Here is an 18924-nt window from a genome sequence, read left to right on the forward strand (position 1 = left end):
ACGGTAGAAAGCGGTCCATAAAAATCGGGTGCTCTGTCAGGGTGAGCCTCTGTTTCCAGCGCGAGCTGTGTGGGTCCGAGACGCCTTCTGCCGTGGGGAGACCTCTCCGTTGCCCTCTGTGTACATCTCCGTGCTCTTTACTCCTCCTGCTAACCGAGCTTCACTGGCGCTGTGGCTTAACGCTTCCCTTCGTACGCTGCTCCCTCCCTCTCTCGACAATCTGTACCCCTTTGCTCCTCTGGTGCCGTTTTTCTTTTTACCGTTTTATGACTTTCTTGTTGTCTTCCTGTCAGTGTTTCTTTCCTTTCTGTCTCCCATGCCCTTCACCTGCAGAAAGTGATCTTTCCGAGACAGGACGATGTGCTCATCTCCTTCCTGCCTCTGGCTCACATGTTTGAAAGAGTTATACAGGTAAGAAACCTGCCCGAACTGACGAGGCCTCGTGGGGCTCCTTCTGCTTTCTTCCAGAGTCAGTGGTCTCCTACTTGTGAGGATGTACACATTTCCTATTTGCCTTTAGCACACATGTTTGAGAGAATGGTACAGGTAAGGTCCTAGTGTCAGTGGAAATCACCTTTTTCCACGCCAAAAAAAAATATATATATATAAAATGAATAAAATACTAAATAACCAGCGATACCTTGTAGCACTAAAAAAGCTTGTACTCCAGAAGTGCCACGTGCATTACACCAGGGCCCGGCCTCTGGCCTCGGAGACACGGCTGAGATTCCAGGAGAGCTTCCCAAGCTCTCCAGCTCACGCCGGTGGCTCGAGATTGGAAAACAGCCCTTCGTCAACGAGCAGAAGCTGCTACCCGCACGATTCTGGGGGCAGCTTTTCAAACCACTCTCGGGGCAGGCAGCACGGGAGCAAAAGTCACTTTGTGCCATTTCTACATCAGCTAAAATCTTTTCATGGCGTAAATCACCAGACCTGCAAAAAAACTTGCAGACGCTGAGAAAGAGGAAGCTGAGACCGCGGTGCGACACGCGTGATCCTCCTGGCAGGGCAGCGCGCGGCGCGCTGCAACGGGAATCCGGTGTCCCCTGGCAATAAAGGCCAACAGCCCGCAGAGCTGACTTGTCCCATCCTTGTGGCAAAAGACGGGTGATGACCTGTGCCGCAGTCGGTGCGGCAGGCGAGTCGGAAGGGACGATCGCATCGTTTCTCCCAGCCTGAGAAGCTGCCAACTAAGAACTGCTCCAGTGTCTGCAGGCTGGGTCTGGGTCCAGCTGCAGCTCTGCACTTTCTCAGGGAGGACTGTTTCGGGCTGCAAGCATACTTTTTGAGTCAGACAAGCATCCGAATATAAGCCTCCCACTTCTTAGTAACATCTGTGCCAGAAATAATATGTTCTGCCCTGTTAAAAACAACTTGCAAATTGGAAGTGAAAGTCCATGAAAGATTTGGAGAATTACAGCCCAGCCCATCTTCACCTGTAAGTCTAATTTTAGAAGGCAAGCTGGGCAGTATGCCACCACTATTCGGGCAAACTGCTCTGCCAGCCAGCAAGAATATATTATTAAAAAGCTATCTGATGGGGGGAAAAGAAAATTAGAAACATTTGAAACAACCTGATTTCACAGGATGTTGCCATATTGAAAGGGGCAGGCCTCCCAAGGAGAGTCAGGTTTATCCTCCCTGCTAAAAAAGCTCATAAAGATTTTTTTCAAAAGGGGTAAAAAGTCATTTTCAAAAGCATTCTGAACAGCGAGCAATGTGTCAGCTTCCCTAGTTTTAGCCAACGTTATTAGTTCCTGGAACTTACAGTTAAAATTAAACAGATACATGCTTCAAAGCTCAAAATTTCTAGAAGTCATTTATAATTCCCAGTAAGCACACTGATTATATTTTCCTTTTTTCTTTTTTTTTGTTTTAATTTGTGTTCACGTGCAGCGTAGAACACAGATTTGGCAGTGTGATGTTTGTTAAACCCACATTGCACGTATAAAATTCCTGCGGTCTCAGAGTCAGCTGGCTCACCGCAGGCAGCCTGCCCTGCCCCATCCCGCGTGCCCAGCTCTGTTCGGATCGAAGTGGCCTGTTTTCTTTCCAAACACAAAACTTCTGGATCTGTAGTTTCCATACAAGTAAAGCACCTTTTCTGAAGTGGGCTTCTATTTCTGGGATACAGGATCAGGCGCTGTACTGCTAACGTAGTCTATATTGTTGTATTTAAACAAAACTAAAGTATTAACACCTAAAGTCGGCTGCCGCTCAGTATGTTTTACAATGTTTCTTAATACGCCTTTCTTTATCGACAGTAGGTCCTCACGCTGTGAGCTGCTATGGTAGGTCTGGGCTTCAGGGGAGAAGTTCAGATCCAGGATCTGACCGTAACTCAGACTTCTCCATCCCCGCGCGCAGGGGACGAAGGGCAACCCCTGCTAAAAGCTTTGGCTCCTCGCTTTTCCCGAAACAGGGGCCAATTTGGTGGATGCTGCGTTGCCAGCACTGAAAAAGTGCCCAGAACTATCTGGTTATTTCTACTCAGTGCAAAATTTACAAAATTGTATTTGTATTTACTTCTAAAGCCCTGTTTTTGTCTTACTGAGAGTAGAATTTCAGGAAAGGCACTCTGGCGCTTGGGAGGGATGCTCTGCCATGGGAATTCAAGGCAAAGGGGTTACACGTGTTCGTTTTCCTTCCCACCAGTCCGTCGTGTACTGCCACGGAGGGCGAATCGGGTTCTTCCAAGGAGATATCCGTCTCTTGTCCGACGACATGAAAGCCCTGCGTCCAACCATCTTCCCCGTCGTGCCGCGGCTGCTGAACAGGATGTACGACAAGGTGAGTTCCGCTGTGCTCCTTCTGTAATGATAAAGTTTATGGCCTTTTAGTGCTTATGTGAAAGCATTCCCCCGGTCACGGCGATTTCCCAAGCAGGTTATACTGTTTCTGCCTTCCTGCAAACACTTTCTTACCCTGTGTAACTGATAGAGCTGCTCTGATTTGTGAGTCCGTATTCTGTTGACCTACACAGACTGCCGACACGGCTGTTGCATGTTCACATGGAATCCCTCTGTATCAGCCTCCCACCCTCTTCTCACTGAGGTTACCAGTGACATTTCCAGAGATGATGGATATTTTTCATCACAGAAATGCCAGTCAAACCTGGATGCTCTAGGACTTTTTGTGCCCTACAACCAGTTTTGGAACTTGAATCTCTCTTTCCGGTGGCAATGACAGCTCAAAATCAGGAGCTGCAAAAAGACCATAAGGATTCAGGCGGTGTAAATGTGATTTCTAGATCCAAACGGCTTTTGGACCTGGAAATCTTTAAAACTAAGAGATGGTCTTGAAAGGGACTGACGACAGGCATGTCTGGTCATCATGTTAAATCTGTTTGACCAGCTGGGAATATTTCTTCCTCAGAAGACTTATCCTCTAGAGATGGGCTTAAGCACAAGCTACCGGTTTAATTTTTCCCAAGGTCAGGACTGTGGGATCGCGGGTTCTGGTGCCTCATTAGAGGGGCGGACACTGGGAGTTTCTCGGTGGTAGAGCTATAGCTCATGCAGGTGTCTGATTAAGCTTTGGCAAACACAGCCCCCGTGCCCTCCTCATCAGCCAGCGCTGACGCCAGCTCTGGCATTCCAGTTGCTTGCTCCTGGTTGCTCAGATTGCATGATTTCACTCAATCCTATCACAGAGATCACAGAGAAATAGCAGTCATGTAAACCCAGCCAAAGCCTACCCTATCATTTTCTCTCTTTTTCCCCCAAAGGAACAGCAGGTACAATAGTGAACGGAGTAAAACAAACCACTCCTTTCCCCCCCCCTCCCCACTAACAAAGCCCTCGTGTAGACTTATTTGAGGGTGCTGCTAACGTCACCCCAGCCGCCCGGCACGGGCCGAGCTGCAGAGCTGGCAGCGCAAGCAGAGCCGCTGACGTGTTCTCCCTCCCGGCGCCGCGCCGCCGGCCACGCCGCTCTCCCGCAGATCTTCAGCCAGGCAGACACGTCCCTCAAGCGCTGGGCGCTGGAATTCGCCGCGAAGAGGAAAAAGGCTGAAGTTCGAAACGGGATCATTAGAAATGACAGTTTGTGGGATAAACTTTTCTTTAATAAAATACAGGTAAGCAACTTCAGAAGTGAGTCCAAAGTCAAAGGACTGTCGTGTCTCCCAGCAATGCCTGGTTTTCCTTGAGGTCAGTGTGGTCTGCTTGCCCGGTGCTGAACTGCAGGCGACTGCTACTCACTAGCGACCGGCAGACTGAAAAACCGCACAGAAAAAGGACATGGAGCACAGTTTGTTGTTCCACTAACTTTCGCATTAACTTTTGCCACGCTTAGTTTTATTTATGTATTTATTTTTAAACACCATGCATAAGATGCCAAAATTCCCGTTCTGTTAGGGATAGTTTCCCAGAGGGGAAGGGAGAAACACAAGGCAGACTGAGACGGCCTTTGCCACATCCCTCCTTCCGCAGCACCGAGAAATCCCCTCTGTGCAGAACGGCACCTGGTTTCCGCGGCTCTCGGCTACAAGCCGTGAGATGGGCACCAAGGAGGGGCACGACGCAGCGTGGAGATGAAGCTGCCCAGGAGCAGGATCGCAGCCTCCGACACCGGGGCTGCTGCCACCTCCTCCGGTCCCGGGGTGCTCTGCCTCATGGGGACCAGGCACGTGTCCCACGGGTAGATGGTTCCTGCAGGGGAGAGGACTGCATCAAACCCACTCCTGTCTCCTCCCACTGGGGATGAAAAGTCAGGAAGAGAGGAGTAGCTGAGCAAAGAGATGTTGCTCCAAAGCTTTCTGCAAATTCTCTATGGATACGATTGGCTTTAGGGTCGGGCTTCAGTTGGGCATATTCAAACCCGCTTTTTTTTCCTTGAAAAACAAAAATAAGGGTGTAGAGAAAAGTGGATCTGTAAATCATGGTTTAACAAGAGGCGAAAGAAATCAGAATGCTGTGCTGTGTGCCACACATCTCAGTAAAAAAAAAAAAACAACAAAGATTAAATTGGCTTTCAAGCAGGTTTTTTGGGCTATGTTCTACTCCAGGAGGCTCCGATTACTTCGTTTTTTTAATTGGATCACTTGTCTGGAGACATGCTGCTTTCTTTTTAACTAAAGAGACTGACTGTACTGTCCGTCTGGGGATTAGCTGTCCCCAGCGCGCAAAGGCGGCAGAGTTCCAGGCTGCTGACGGCGCGCAGACAGGAGACAACCCGGGCTGCGTGGTGACTCAGGAGCTGGCGAGACCGGCGGGCTCAGGCAGGAGTTGTCTTCTTTTGTGCTGGGTTTCCTTTTCACTTTTGGAATAAGAAAAAGGAAATGAAGAAGGGGAAAAAGAAGTCAAATGTGACACAGGAATTGATGTAATACCCTCCAGAAATACTCGGAGGTCGTCTGCCTTAAAAAAGGGACAGCGTTATTTCAGATGGCTTGGGAGCCAGCTCATTCGAAACGACGAGGGGCAAACAAAAGCGGAGGGGGGAAGAGTCTGATTTTTACCCAGCAGCTCCCCAGAGCCAGATGTGCTCCCTGCACTTTTTTCTCGGGGCTGTATATCTGCCTGCTGGGGGACAGATACTGCTTTTAAGGTTCAGCTGGCTTTTCAGCCCTAAGGAAAGATCCAGCGCCAGCTCATCTTTCCATAGCACAGCTGCATCTATTCCAGAGTGAGCATTTTGTGCAAGCTCCGTGTGAGCGATACTCAGGGACGCTGCTGGTTTTGCTATCTGTAGTAATCTGTGCTGCTTTCTCTCGCTACCTCCCGCTCCCGAACAGGCGAGCCTCGGCGGGTGCGTTCGGATGATAGTAACGGGCGCCGCGCCTGCGTCCCCGACCGTGCTGGGCTTCCTCCGCGCAGCCCTCGGATGTCAGGTGGGCTCGCGCGGCTGCTCGGAGGGGTTCGTCCGCTGCCAGCTAGGGAATGCGCTGCTTTTGAGGGCGCAGATGGGCGAGGAGCTCGGAGCTGCAGCCAGGACAGCGTCACCGGCGTCGCCCCAGCAGCCGCTGCAGGGCTCGGGGTGGACGCAGCGCCCGCTGTCCCCAGAGCTCTGCGTCCACGGCCGTGGGGCGACGACCAGGGGACCTGGGGAGGGAGCAGCATAGGCTCATCCCGCCCGTCTCTCAGCAGTTAACTGAGTGGGTGCAATTAAATGCGCTCGTGCATGTGCTGGGAACTTCATTACACAAGTTTTAGTCTATGTATAAATGGGCAACGGTAATCTCCAGATGGCCACCTAACCCAATTTAGATCTCCACTGTGTTATTTCTCTTTGACTAGGAAGCCCAGGGCAACCAAAAGGCCTCATTCAAGAGCCTAAAATTAGGTGGGAAATAAAAAATTAAAAGGTTTATTTTCAAAATATTCCACAAACCCACATTTTTTCCCAACTAATAAATTCCTCTTGTGAGTGACACACTTCTTGACTCAAAAGCTAAGAGCTGAACCTGTCTCCTCGCTATTCCCAGCTCTACCGAGCCATGGTAGTTCATAGTCGTGTGAATCACATTTTGTACCCAGCACGAGCCAGGAGAAGGGTCCCCTGTGCGCCGGCGCGTCGCAGCTGGCAGGATCAGCTCCCGGGGCTGTGCGACAGCGGGCAATTCTTAGATTTTATTCTGTAACAGTGAAATCCTACACACCGCTTTAAAGGCACCCATTTCTTTCTCAGGTCTACGAAGGTTATGGCCAAACAGAGTGCACAGCTGGATGCACCTTTACAACCCCAGGCGACTGGACATCAGGTAACGATTTTCTTCCACCATTTCCATAAAGAAAAGAAATGCACATTTCTTTAGAAAATCCTGGACTGGACCATCACAGGTTGTTACGCAACATTCACCACTGTGTGAATAGTTTTCCGCGACTGTAATGTTCTTGAACGTACCTCTAGTCCAGGATGAATACAGAGGGATCAGATGTTGGGCGCGTTTCCCTGGGGAGATCTGGAATTGCCCCTCCAGCTGTTATTTGCGACACTCTCGTCTCCGCGCTCCCGGGCTGGGACTCCTCTCTAGAGCGCTGGAGGTGAATTTAAAAGAACGTTTGTTATAATGAAATGCTGGCACAAAGAAAAGATTAATACATTCCTGTACTTAGGGAGCAAACTCAAGCTTCAATGACAGACCCATCACTACGTGTGAGAAAAAGATGCTCGATACTTTATGTTTTTCAGGCTTTCAAGATTTTTGAATCTTGACAAAGATAAAAAAATGCTCACTAAGTGGGATTCACATAGTACATGCAAGTACTGTGGTTTAATTTCTTCTCAGTATAATTCATCGGTATTTATAAAAATGTTTTGAAATGGGTATCACATTAATTCAAATGAACACCAGCAGGATGCCTGGTGATCGGCTGCTAATGGGTCCGGGCGGTTCAACATTTCCTTCTTCCCAGTGCAGATTTTCTGTGGCTGGAGAAGAGCAGTTGCTTGCTCCTCCCAGCACAAGTGCCCATCTCGTTGGTTTCCTTCAAACCCAGAGCAGCCCCTCGCCGGTGTGTCCTGGGGCTCGCTGCCCAGGGCCCCCTGAATGCAAGTTCTTGTTCAGAGGAGAGACGACGAGTGACTTTATAACTTTGATTTCCAGGTCATGTCGGAGCCCCTTTGCCCTGTAACTTAATCAGATTGAAGGATGTGGAAGAGCTGAATTATTTTGCTTCCAAAGGAGAGGGAGAGGTAGCAACTCACACTTTTTATATCAAACTCTCACTAGCTGGCTCTGTGTTAAGCTGTAGTTACAGAAGCATTTTACCTTTGTAAGGCGCATGACCGCAGATGTGCTGCATACACAATTGGGAAAGGAAAACGCCAATTCAGCAGTAGAGCAGCAAAGCGTTAATTAAAAAGGGGCTGTGGCAGTACTTGCAGCCAATGCCATGCCTGATTACTTTAAAAGCTAAGACTGAATTAATTAGGTTAGCTAAGAAGAGCTGAATTGCTGTGATTTCTACAGAGTTGTTATTTCTCTCTTGCACAGAAATTAAACTTATTGAAATAACTTTTTTTAACTGCAAGCTGAATGCAAAATAACTTCACACAAATCAGTTTTGCATTCCCTACTTCATACTTCCATTAGTTTGAAAAAACTCCATAGGTAATTGTATAATACAATATATTTGAGTTCCATGGAGCACAGTCATTAAGTTAACGCTTGAAATATTTCAATTCTAGTGAATTACTATTTAGCTTGTTAGTGTTTACAGCGGCGTAGTAAAATAATTTATCAGCAACTCTGTCTGTTCTGCAGATCTGTGTGAAAGGACCAAACGTCTTCAAAGGTTATCTGAAAGATGAAGAGAAGACAACCGAAGCGCTGGACCAGGAGGGCTGGCTTCACACTGGAGACATCGGGAAGTGGCTACCTGTGCGTACCGGTCGGATGCTTGCTTCTCACATCACTTGTACTGCCCCATGTAAATTTTCAAGTACTGAACTTAAATTTCCAAGCAGATCTATCTTAGAAGGGATTGAGTTTATATGTTGCAAAACAAGATCAACGTGTCCTTGAAGCATTTTCTAGCAATTTAAAGAGCTCTGTTGAAAGCAGACTGCTTACTGAGTCTCTATGGTGAAATAACTTCTCTGGGAACTCTCCTTTGTTTCTCCTAACAGAATGGGACTCTTAAAATCATTGATCGGAAAAAGCATATATTTAAACTTGCTCAGGGAGAATATATTGCACCAGAGAAGATTGAGAATATCTACATCCGCAGCGACCCTGTTGCCCAGGTCTACGTCCATGGAGACAGCCTGCAGGTAAAAACTAAATATTCACAAAATCTTGCTTTATTCTTTGTAAGCAGCAGACAGAGGGCTGGGCGTGACCGAGGGGAAGGCGTGAGTGGGTCACGCCGCGTTTCCACCCTGCTGGGGCGGCTGCCAGCCCCGCCGGAGCTGCGCTGCTGGTGGGACCCTCAGCGCCTTGGAGGATGTTGCGGCCAGAGATCAAGCCTTTAGTTTTGCTTCAGCGTCACCCTTCGGGTCTCTGATGCTCTGCTTTGCCATGTTTCCTGCCGCACGCCAGACGAAGGCAAAGCCACCGCTCCTTCACGACCCATTTTGACCAATCTTGTCCCGTTTATTCCCTTATCTATACAAACACGTAGAGCTTCTGAATTGCAATTCATCCCTCTACATTCATCGGTCATGAGGCTTCCCTCGGCACCGATGTTTGCATGATATGAGCTATGTTTGGCTCTGACTTCTGCCTGTGAAAATTTTAAGTAATTTAATTAATGTCCAATTAAGTAATTTAATTAATGTCCTTCCTTCCACTGGGAAGAAGGAAATGTTGAACCACTCGGACCCACTGGCAGCTGATGTCCAGGCATCCTGCTGGTGTTCATTTGAATTAATGTGATACCCATTTCAAAATGTCCAAGTAATTTAATTAATGTCCAAAGGACCAATTAAGGTCCTTTCACGCAGATCTGCAGAACAGTCAGAGTTGCTGATAAATTATTTTACTACGCCGCTGTAAATACTAACAAGCTAAATAGTAATTCACTAAAATTGGGTCCACAGACCCAACCGAAGGTGTTAAAATTGCTGGCAAACGCAGGAACAGCCACAGCTGTTGGAGGCAGGAACAGCCTCCTTTTATCTGAGGAGAAGGCACAGACAACAAAATATATGTCACTGTGACACGCTAGCATATTCTTGACATAATGAAACAAGAAGTGACAAACATGTAGCAGATTCAGCCGGTTTACGTATCCACTCCAACGCTGGGCCTTAAATGTTGCTCAGCTTCTGCCTGCAGCTCTCCTTCTCCTTCGCCTGCAGGCCTTTCTGGTGGGAATTGTGGTGCCCGACTCCGAAGTCATGCCAGGCTGGGCGAAGAAAAGAGGGTTTGACGGGACGTATGCAGAGCTCTGTAAGAATAAGGTTTGTCTTTCTACCTGCAGTACGGACGCTTTTTCACTGTAGCATAACGTAGGTGTCTATTATTAACGATCTCAGTGACAAGAGTTATTATTTCCTCACTGAAAATGAAGCAGGGTTGGCCTGGACACAGGGGCGTGTGCTGGCTGATGGTACAGACCTCTGCAAGCCCCGGCTTGGGGCGGGTTGCGGGGGGGGGGGGGGCTGTCTGTCTTGCAGAGAACAACGGCATGGCAGTAGGAGAGGTTGTGTTTGTTTAGATGTCTTCAGTAAGGATCCCAGCCTTATTTACACACGCTCTCTAACTCCGAGTAGCTGAGTTGGATCACATAATGACCGCTGATGCCGCCCAGTCATCCCACTGGTGTCCACGGGGAACGATTCTGAGCCTGGCAGATGGCTGCAGGATTGCAGAGTTACGCATCTATGTCCTGGATGTTTGAAAATACGTCCGTCCTTATCATACCGAGGAAAGAGTTAACATCACCGTGCTTAGGTTTAATGTTTGCACATTCCTTTAATAGAATATTTTCTAATTGTGTGTTATCAATCAGTAAGGCACTTCAGCTTTGCTCAGAAACAGGTTTTCCTGATGAGCAATGACATGAATTGCACGGAAGGCTGACTCTGATCTTTCATGAGTGATTTATGTGTTTTCACCCAGGAACTGCAGCAAGCGATAATGGAAGACATGGTGCGGTTAGGAAAGGAGAGCGGACTTCATTCCTTTGAGCAGGTAAAATCAAACACTTGATACACTATTCAGTGTGGCCAGACAGGCAGTTTGTCCATTGGTGTCGAACGGGGATGTGTCAGCGTTTGTTCTGTTACTACACCCTTGCTGCGGCTGCACACAATGTTTTCTGAGGGCGAGCTTTACTGCTGGCAACTTGTATTTGTTCCTTTGAAAAATACACTGTGATTCTGCCTTCCACTCATGCTTGAAATTTGAATTAAATTTAATGAAAATTTTGAGTGCAGAGGTAAAAATCTAATCCGAGGACATGGATGATGTCTCCAGTCTGACAACCAGGGCTCAAGATAAATACCCATAGGACTCTGCAGGACTCTGCTGCTTCTGCCACTGAAAGCACTGTTAGGAAACTGGGTCGCTAATTACCGTTCTTATAACTGACCTAGGAAATGCTATGGGTTTATTTATTTTCAGCCTGTGCACTATTTCTTTCCTGGAGCTTGTGTAAATATTTCTGCAACAGAGCTGTAAACACTTCAAAAGGAGGGATCTGAAATCAACCATTGATTACAGCATTAAAAACACAGTAAAAAATCCACTGCATTTTAAAATCCTTATTTCTGTTAAAATAATGAGCATCTTAATCATTATATATAACTAGGAAGGGCCCTTTTGCTTTTGTTTAGACTGTTTCTGGGTGGTAATTCTGAGTAATTCACCATATCGGAGTGAAGCTGAAGCACCATCAAACATAAACTTCTTGTTCTTCATTTCTCAGTTACATATGCAAATGAAATGATAGTAAAAAGAAATTAATTTAAAAATGAAATTCAATAGAAAGCACGGTTTGCAATGCAGAGAACTGTATGTGGTAATAAGTCTGTTTTGTTCCTGCCGTATTCTTCACGGTGTGAAATATCCTCAAGCAATCTATTCTACCAGCATTTTGCAATTAATAAACAACAAAGTAGTGAGGAAAGCCTTGGCGTCTTTCTAACAGTTAAAAAGAAACGTTTCATGTTTCAAAACTGAGGGGCTTCAAAATTAACATTTCTGTTGCAACACGTAATCTTGAAACCGAACTTTGAGCCAGATATTCCGGGTACCGCTCTCGTGGGTTGGGACCCCCCTCACGCGGCAGAGCTGCTCTTTCTCCTCCCCGTCCTTGCCCTCTGGCTTGGGAATGACACCGCCGGCTTCTCTAACCAACAGCTCCCCGGGTGCTGGCTCTGCAAGCCGGTGCAGCGAGCAGGGGAGCATTAAATAGCACGACCACTGATTTTGTGAAGGAAATCACTGGGGGAGGAACCGGACCCCAATGCTTACGGGGGAAAAATGAATCACACACCTAATGGGAATTTAAACATCGATTCTCAGTCTAGATTCCTGCAGCTCCCAGCCTAACCAAACGCTACCCACTCTGGTTTGGGGAATGACAAAAGCAGCAGATGGCTGGGGAATCTTGTCTGAAATCGGGGGACTATGACCAGTCACGCAGCCGTTTTCTGCTTTCTCCCACACCAGCCCTCCCATAAACGCACTGGAAGGAAAAGCTCGCTCCCATCTGCGCTGCCAGGCTCCCTGCTGTGCTCAGAGACGCTGCTGCTAACAAGGGCAGCCTTGTGAAATCCCCTTTGCCTAGGATGAATGATTTTAGATCGTTTTAATTAGCTAGTAAACCACCATCAATTCTCCTGCTTTAAAGACGATCATCATGTACGCTCTCTGTGCCCGCAAAGCTCCACGATAATTTTGCAAGACCAAACTGGTGCCGCTTGCTTTCTTCTGCAGTTCCGTTCAGCTGATATTTCTCAGCGTGACTCCCTGCCCTCCCTCCTTCCCCTCTCTTCCGCAGCCGTTCAGCCGCGTGAAGCTCTGCGGTTGCAGCATCCCATATGGCGATGCCGTCCCTCGCACTCTGCCTTGCTGCATCCTGGCCTTGGTTCCGTACCAAGGTTTATCTGCTCATTCCCTCGGGGAGCTCCCTTCCATGCTGGCTGGCTGCCGGCTCAGCGCGGACGCGGGAAAACAAGCAGGAGAGCAGGGAGCGGTGAGGGGTGGTGGAGGGATTTAGTGTCACCTTGGAGGACACCAAATGTCCTTTGGTGAGCAAAATCCTGGGGACCGACCCGGCAGAAGGGTCCCCTGGGCTCCAGGCACAGCCAGAGGTAACCGCAGCAAGGCTGGCGGAACAAGTTCCGCTTATTCGGTGCGATGCCTGTGATATTTTCTACAAATGTATCCCTTTTTTTATTTTAGGTGAAAGCCATTTACATTCACTCTGATATGTTCTCAGTACAAAACGGTTTGTTGACACCAACGTTAAAGGCTAAGAGACCGGAACTTAGAGATTACTTCAAAAAACAAATAGAAGAGCTATATTCAAGCATCTCCATCTGAAACCACGGGAGGAATCTTCTGAATAACGGACTTCGTAGCAATATTAGAATAATACTCAAAAGTACAGAGCCAGAGTGACACAACTGAAATGGATAAGCATCTGAATCTGACATCTGAGCCTTTCATTCTTCTAGGATTTCGCCACTAACTGTAATTTTCCTTCTTTTTTCCATGAGGTGTGATGCAATTTATTTTTTACTTTATGTACACAGTAGGGTACTACTAAGAAATATGCTAAATTACCAGAAAATATACAGAAATTCCAATCTACAACGAAGTAAATTATTGAAAAATACCTTATTAATAACTACAACCATTTCTAATTACAATAGGGAAAATTTCAGGTATGTCTGTTGCTATTTGATTGTATATAACCTAACACGTTAGAAACTAAAATTGTGGATAATTCAGTAATGTGGTCTACCTCAAACAATCAGTGATTGATGGTGAAAGTCTTCTCTTCCCTGACCTGGAACTTCAAGCTGGATATTGGTTTATATATTAAGTGATAGTTTTTATATTTTCCAGAACATAAATTACATCGATCTGATTTAGCCATTAATGACCTAACTAACAACCAGAACAGAAGTAGGAACGAATCTCCCGCTATTTGTACTTAACAGACCTGTTAGTATATTACATCTAGCGGATTAATATTACCTTGAAATTAAAAGAACGGGTTAGGAAGTGATAGGATAGAATTCCCTCCATCTCCTTTTCATCCGAACTCCATTTATACACGGCCTGCTGCTTTTGCATTAGCGCAGCACGCTGACGGACAGCTGAACTACTCACCCTGAGACGGCTGCAAAAGCATCGCTGGCTCTGTGGCGGCTTTCGGGGGGGGTTCATGTTAACCCGGATGCTCCCAGCTCCTAACTGATTACTTTACATGCTGCTAACACTGCGCAGCCCAGCGGGACTGACTCCCTTTCAGAAACAGTGCTACAGAAACGGCGCACCAGGCATAAGCTGCGATTTGATTTTAGCAGAACGAATGGGTCTGGGAGAAAGGCCAGGCTGAGACGCAGAGTGGAGGGCATCCTCCGGCTGGCCGTGGAGGAGGAACAAGTGCTGCTCCGAAAGGCCTCCAGGGATGGGCGCGAGGCTGAGTTAGCCAGTGCTGCTGGAAGGTGCCGTGGTACGGCAAAACGTCGGACGTGGCTGCAGAAAGGGCCTGCTGAGAAAACATCTCTGCGTGCAGACGCCTGGGAGGCTCAGCTCCCCCCGTCGCCACTTCCAGTGGCCTCTCTGGAGCAAGCAGCGAGGTGCCTGGGTGAAACCTGGGATTTCACAACCAGCTCCAGCCATTAGCAGGGGGATGAAGTCCCACGTGGAAGAGGAACAGACTCTAGAGCTCTCTCCCGATCAAAGCACGGTGCGAAACAATGAGAGAACTGTAACGTCAGGTTGCTTGGATTCCTGGACTGCTGGTGGCTTCCTTCTGCTCAACAGGGTCCTAAACACATTTGTGGACGTTACTAGCTGCTGTTGTTGCACCAGCACATACTAGCATGGAGCTGTGCCTGCCAGGTGGTCTTTGCTAGGATGGTGAAAGCACACTTACTTTCTCTCTTAAACTGGAATCCACTGTAGACTTTTGAAGCTAAGAGTTTAAAATTTTGATCTAAGTAATCTCTTCTTTTCCTTCTGAAATTCCACTGAATGCTTCAAAATGGAATAAACCGAATTAGTGAGTTCGTGTTACAGGAAGATGGATTTATTGCAGAAGTTTCAGAACAAAACGATACCAAGGGAACCGTATCAGCTAACATAAAGACCATGGCGATTTGATTGATCGAGTGTGGAAGGATTTGTCTGAATCCCCTCTTGCGCCCAGTTCCTCATCTGATTCCTGTGCAATGACTCCGATCAGTCCGAACCAAATCAGCAACACCGCTGCTGCGATCCGTGGTATTGCGCGTTCCCCTCTCACCAACGTACACAGCAACAGCTGCCCCGGGGAACCCGCGCCTGCCACCTCTGCAGAGGACAGGAATTACTGGATAAAACCCGGCTCTTTAGGTCAAGCCATAAAGGATTTTCATCTCTGCACAGCCTAGTTCATCTCCTTTCTGTATCAGCCAAAAGACAGTCGTTACACACACACGCTTCAAAGCAAGGAAGAGCTAGTACAATTCCCTGCTTTAATGCGACGTGCTTTTAAATTAAAAAAAAATAACTAAGTTATCTAAGTGAGTACAGAAAAGCTATTTTCCACTGACATTTATCTACCACATGAACTTAATTTACTTTTCTCCTAAGATGATTTCAGCTTACCAGACTGTTCTAGATAGCTAAACTCTGACTTTGTATAGGTATAGAAGATCCCAGTATGAGCTTATTCATGGCTTAGATGGCTGTTATTTTCAAGTATATAATGCTGAATAATATATCTGTATTCTTCTTTTGGTATTTGATGCAAAATTTCAGATGCGCTAGAGCCAAAGATAAGAACACCAAACTAACAAGAATGAAAAAATACAGACTTGGCCACAGTAGGACGACGCAAAATTTGGGAGATATTGTGTTGTCACACCAAAAGGGTGGATACTTTCAGAACTTGTGAAAAACTGTATAAATAAACTGAGAGCTCTCTTTAATACTTTCTTGTGTAATCAGATTTTCCTCTGCAGGTCGCTCTCTCGCCATAATCATAACAATGCTGTAAGAGATTAAAGCTGGAAAAGAACACATGCGTAAGACATGAGCTAGGCACAAACATGCTTCTCTTCAAATTCCAGGAATATCTGTTTTGCTTTGAGCTTTCTTAAACTGAAATGCTTCTTGTGACCACCAAGGAAAAATCCCCAGGGCTGTCCAATAACCACTTTTTTTTTCCCCCTCAAGATAACTACTTACAGAATTAATTTCCAATATTCATCATATTGAAAGAGTTGAGAGCCAAGTGCCATTGTGTAACTGGCAATGCAAGTTACCCATCTCTGTAAACCGCTCTATTCTTGCTGGCTTCAGGGTGACTGGCTCTAACAAACTGCTGTCATCTGGGGGTTCATTCTGCCATAAATTAATGAAACGACACGGGAAGCCCACTGAAAGGAGCGCAGCTCGTGGGACCGGTGCTGCTCGGCGCTGGCCCCCGCCACGGGGCCGGTGCTTGGTGCCGCAGCAGCAGCTCTGCGCCCTCCCCCCCGAGGCTCACCCCACAGCTGGCGTGCTCGGGGCTGAGCTCTGTTCTCGGACTTCTTCAGCACGGGAGCTTCTGCCTGGGCCCGGTGCTGCGCCTCTGAAATCACCGGGAGGCTGTCTCCAGTGCGCGCACAGAAAAACCAGAATAAATCACATCTTTTTCAAGAAGAGAATGTTGCTTAGTGACGTGTTTCGTACGTTCTTGGCTCGATAGATTGCACAAAGAAAACACCGTTCTGCAACGGAAACGGTCACAGGCACGCAGCAGTCTGAGCAGACACCACACCAGCCAGCCCTGACCCCACGCGGGCAGGGAACCCAGCATCAGCCTGGCCTGGAGGGCACGTTCACAGGTTACAGTGGTTGAGGCACATCAAGTGAGAGAGGTGGTGAGTTGCTTATTGATAAAAGTACTCTTCTGCAAGCTGTCCTCACTGTTAGTAAGTATAGATCAGCATCAGTGAAGTCCAATGTCATTTTTGCCATGAATACGAAGTTCTTGCATATAACAGAAAATAACCTGACTTAATCTTCTGGAATTAAATGAATTAACTTAGATTTTTTTTTTTTTTTAATTTTCCATGTGTTAAAAGCACAAGTGGTGATCTATATGTAAATAAACTGCTACAAGATGAATGTAAACTGTGAAAGAATATACTATTTTTGCATGGTAACAGATTACTTAAAGACCTCTCGATGCCTTACAGAAAAATGGGAAAAGCATTTTATTTAGAGGCAATTCTGTCTGCATTCTTTTTGTATCTTTAGCTCTCTTTGGTTTTGTCTGTGGGGAGAAAAAAACATGTAACAGAATGAGATCCTTGTTTCTTCTTGGCATTAACATTCTTCGGGACTTTGCACATTCGGTGGTTTCTACGCCGTCTTTACTCCTGTGAAGTGAGGAAGCAGAGGCTACGCTTTTCGGAGGCTTGTCGTCCAGGAGGGAAACAGTTTTAGATCCCTGCAATTGTTCCACAATAAAATGTTTTCCGAGGCATCTAGAGCCCCTTTAAGCCCTGCACTTCATTTCAGCTTTTTGTTACGTATTTTAGCAAAGTACAAGCAGCGAACAAGTGAGGCGTTTCCGTAAGTGTTGCCTATTCTGCTTTCAACTGACAGTGAAGGGGTTGCAATGTAACATATACATTTGTGTAAAAAAAAAATCTAAACTGTAATTATAAATTTTTCAGTTTTGGTATATTAGCATGTATATCAAAAAGTCATCTATGGAAACTTTTTGTAAAGAATTAAATTGTCACATTTCTCGAAACTGCTCGTAAGATTTTCTCGTGGACTGACAAACAATAAAAGCTTTTTTATAAAACCTGTTGTTACTCCAGCACTCTGTCCTCACAATCGGCATGCAGTCATTCAGAATGCGTGCCTACACTAAATGTGGTGTACAAAAAACCACAAAAACGTAAAATAAAATAATGACCAAAGGAATATTGGAACCTGAGACTGATTTTAGCACTCTTCTATGAAAAAATTGTTGCAGAGTTCTCTGAAGATGCCGCAGTCTTTCTGCAATAGTTTCCTTTTTTATTTTAAATCAATAATAATATAACCAAATGTATGTGCTTGTTTAATATGAATTGACAGCTGGGAATGCATAGTATTTTTTCAGACTATGTGTCTAAAACAATAAAGTCTAAAAGCGCTCAGTCTATTCCAGTTTTTGCGTGCACTTGCATCTCCCCCTTCACTTCGAAACCCAGTAACGCCAAAGAATCATCTCAAATTTTTCATGTTAACGAAGCAACGAGATTCCTCCGCTCTGCGAGCCTAAGCTGAGCCATCGGGCCTTGCTACCTTGGGGACTAACATCTGGATATATTTTAATAAGGCGAACTAACCGTTAAGAATAAGGTTATAATGTAGGGATAGTTACTAACTCATGAAGAAGGATCTCAGCAGCAGCCAGCGTTGCAGACACGGAACACCCGATGGCTACAGACTTGTTCAAGCGAGGAGATGGCGGAGGACGCCGAATCATCTCTGATCAGAACAAACTCTTGGTAGCTTTGACCAAGGACGTGCTGGCGCAGCTGGACCTTGGGAAGGGCGGTTAATCAGAATGCTCCACGTACGCCTCGAACTTGGCAGCAGAACTGCGCATTCGTGTATCCCGAGTGGAACTACCCTGGTTGGAATACTGAAAATCACCCCCCGAGCCAGAGACCCCGGCCTGGGGAAAGGCGCTTCCCCACCCAGCGTGCCAGGGGAATCTGAGGAGCACTGCATCTGCAACCCGAGGCGAGAAGGGAACCAGCCAGCCTGACTTAGGTGGGTGGTACTGGCATTTTTCTAACATTTTTAATTGTAGAAATATGCGCTCGTGCTTGATTTACGGGGCTGTCCCCCCTCGCACCCCGAGCAGAGTAGAACGTCTCCTCTCTAAGCGTCCTGCGTGTGCTCTGGGTGTTATTTTCCATATCAGGTAACAGCCTGGCCAGCAAAAGCAACGCAACCCACACCATCTCCACTGCACCATTATGAACCCAAGGCTGCGTCTCTGGGCGAGGACAGCACCGGGAGCAGCAGCACCCAGTGCACCCCGGCAGGCGCCAGCAGCAGCGGGACCAGGCAGCAGAACTCTGGGGCAACGATAAACCCGAATTCTGCATCGGAAAACGACGCGCGGGGCTCGGTCCGACGAGGCGGGCGCCGCCAGGCATCTTCTGCCAGGCTTCCTCGGCCCGTGGCCGCCCGCTCCTCGCTCCCCGTTGCTCCCCACTGCGTCCACAACTGCCCTCGACCTCCATTTAGCTCCACATGCCTCAGGGCAGACCCACACTGACAAGGCACCCAGCAAACCTTAGGCTGCGAGGGGA

The 18924-nt window shown here is 47.0% G+C and overlaps 1 protein-coding gene across 6 annotated transcripts in view; it reads left to right on the plus strand.

Moving 5' to 3' along the window:
* Positions 1–17754, plus strand: part of ACSL6 (acyl-CoA synthetase long chain family member 6) — a 68622-nt gene extending 50868 nt beyond the window's left edge. For 4 of the 6 annotated variants that reach the window (XM_075441493.1, XM_075441489.1, XM_075441491.1 and 1 more), the window contains exons 11-21: positions 334–411; positions 2656–2790; positions 3944–4078; positions 5738–5833; positions 6631–6703; positions 7550–7638; positions 8210–8326; positions 8575–8718; positions 9748–9849; positions 10511–10582; positions 12800–17754. In XM_075441493.1, the coding sequence (XP_075297608.1) occupies positions 334–411; positions 2656–2790; positions 3944–4078; positions 5738–5833; positions 6631–6703; positions 7550–7638; positions 8210–8326; positions 8575–8718; positions 9748–9849; positions 10511–10582; positions 12800–12940 (1182 nt within the window). In that variant the 3' untranslated portion in view covers positions 12941–17754. Of the gene's footprint in view, positions 1–333; positions 547–2655; positions 2791–3943; positions 4079–5737; positions 5834–6630; positions 6704–7549; positions 7639–8209; positions 8327–8574; positions 8719–9747; positions 9850–10510; positions 10583–12799 lie in introns of all 6 variants that reach the window. The other 2 variants (XM_075441488.1, XM_075441490.1) reach the window with 2 other exon arrangements.
* Positions 17755–18924: the final 1170 nt, after the last annotated feature.

Source organism: Opisthocomus hoazin, chromosome 22 (assembly GCF_030867145.1).
Source record: "Opisthocomus hoazin isolate bOpiHoa1 chromosome 22, bOpiHoa1.hap1, whole genome shotgun sequence".
In the NCBI taxonomy this organism is placed as follows: Eukaryota; Metazoa; Chordata; class Aves; order Opisthocomiformes; family Opisthocomidae; genus Opisthocomus; species Opisthocomus hoazin.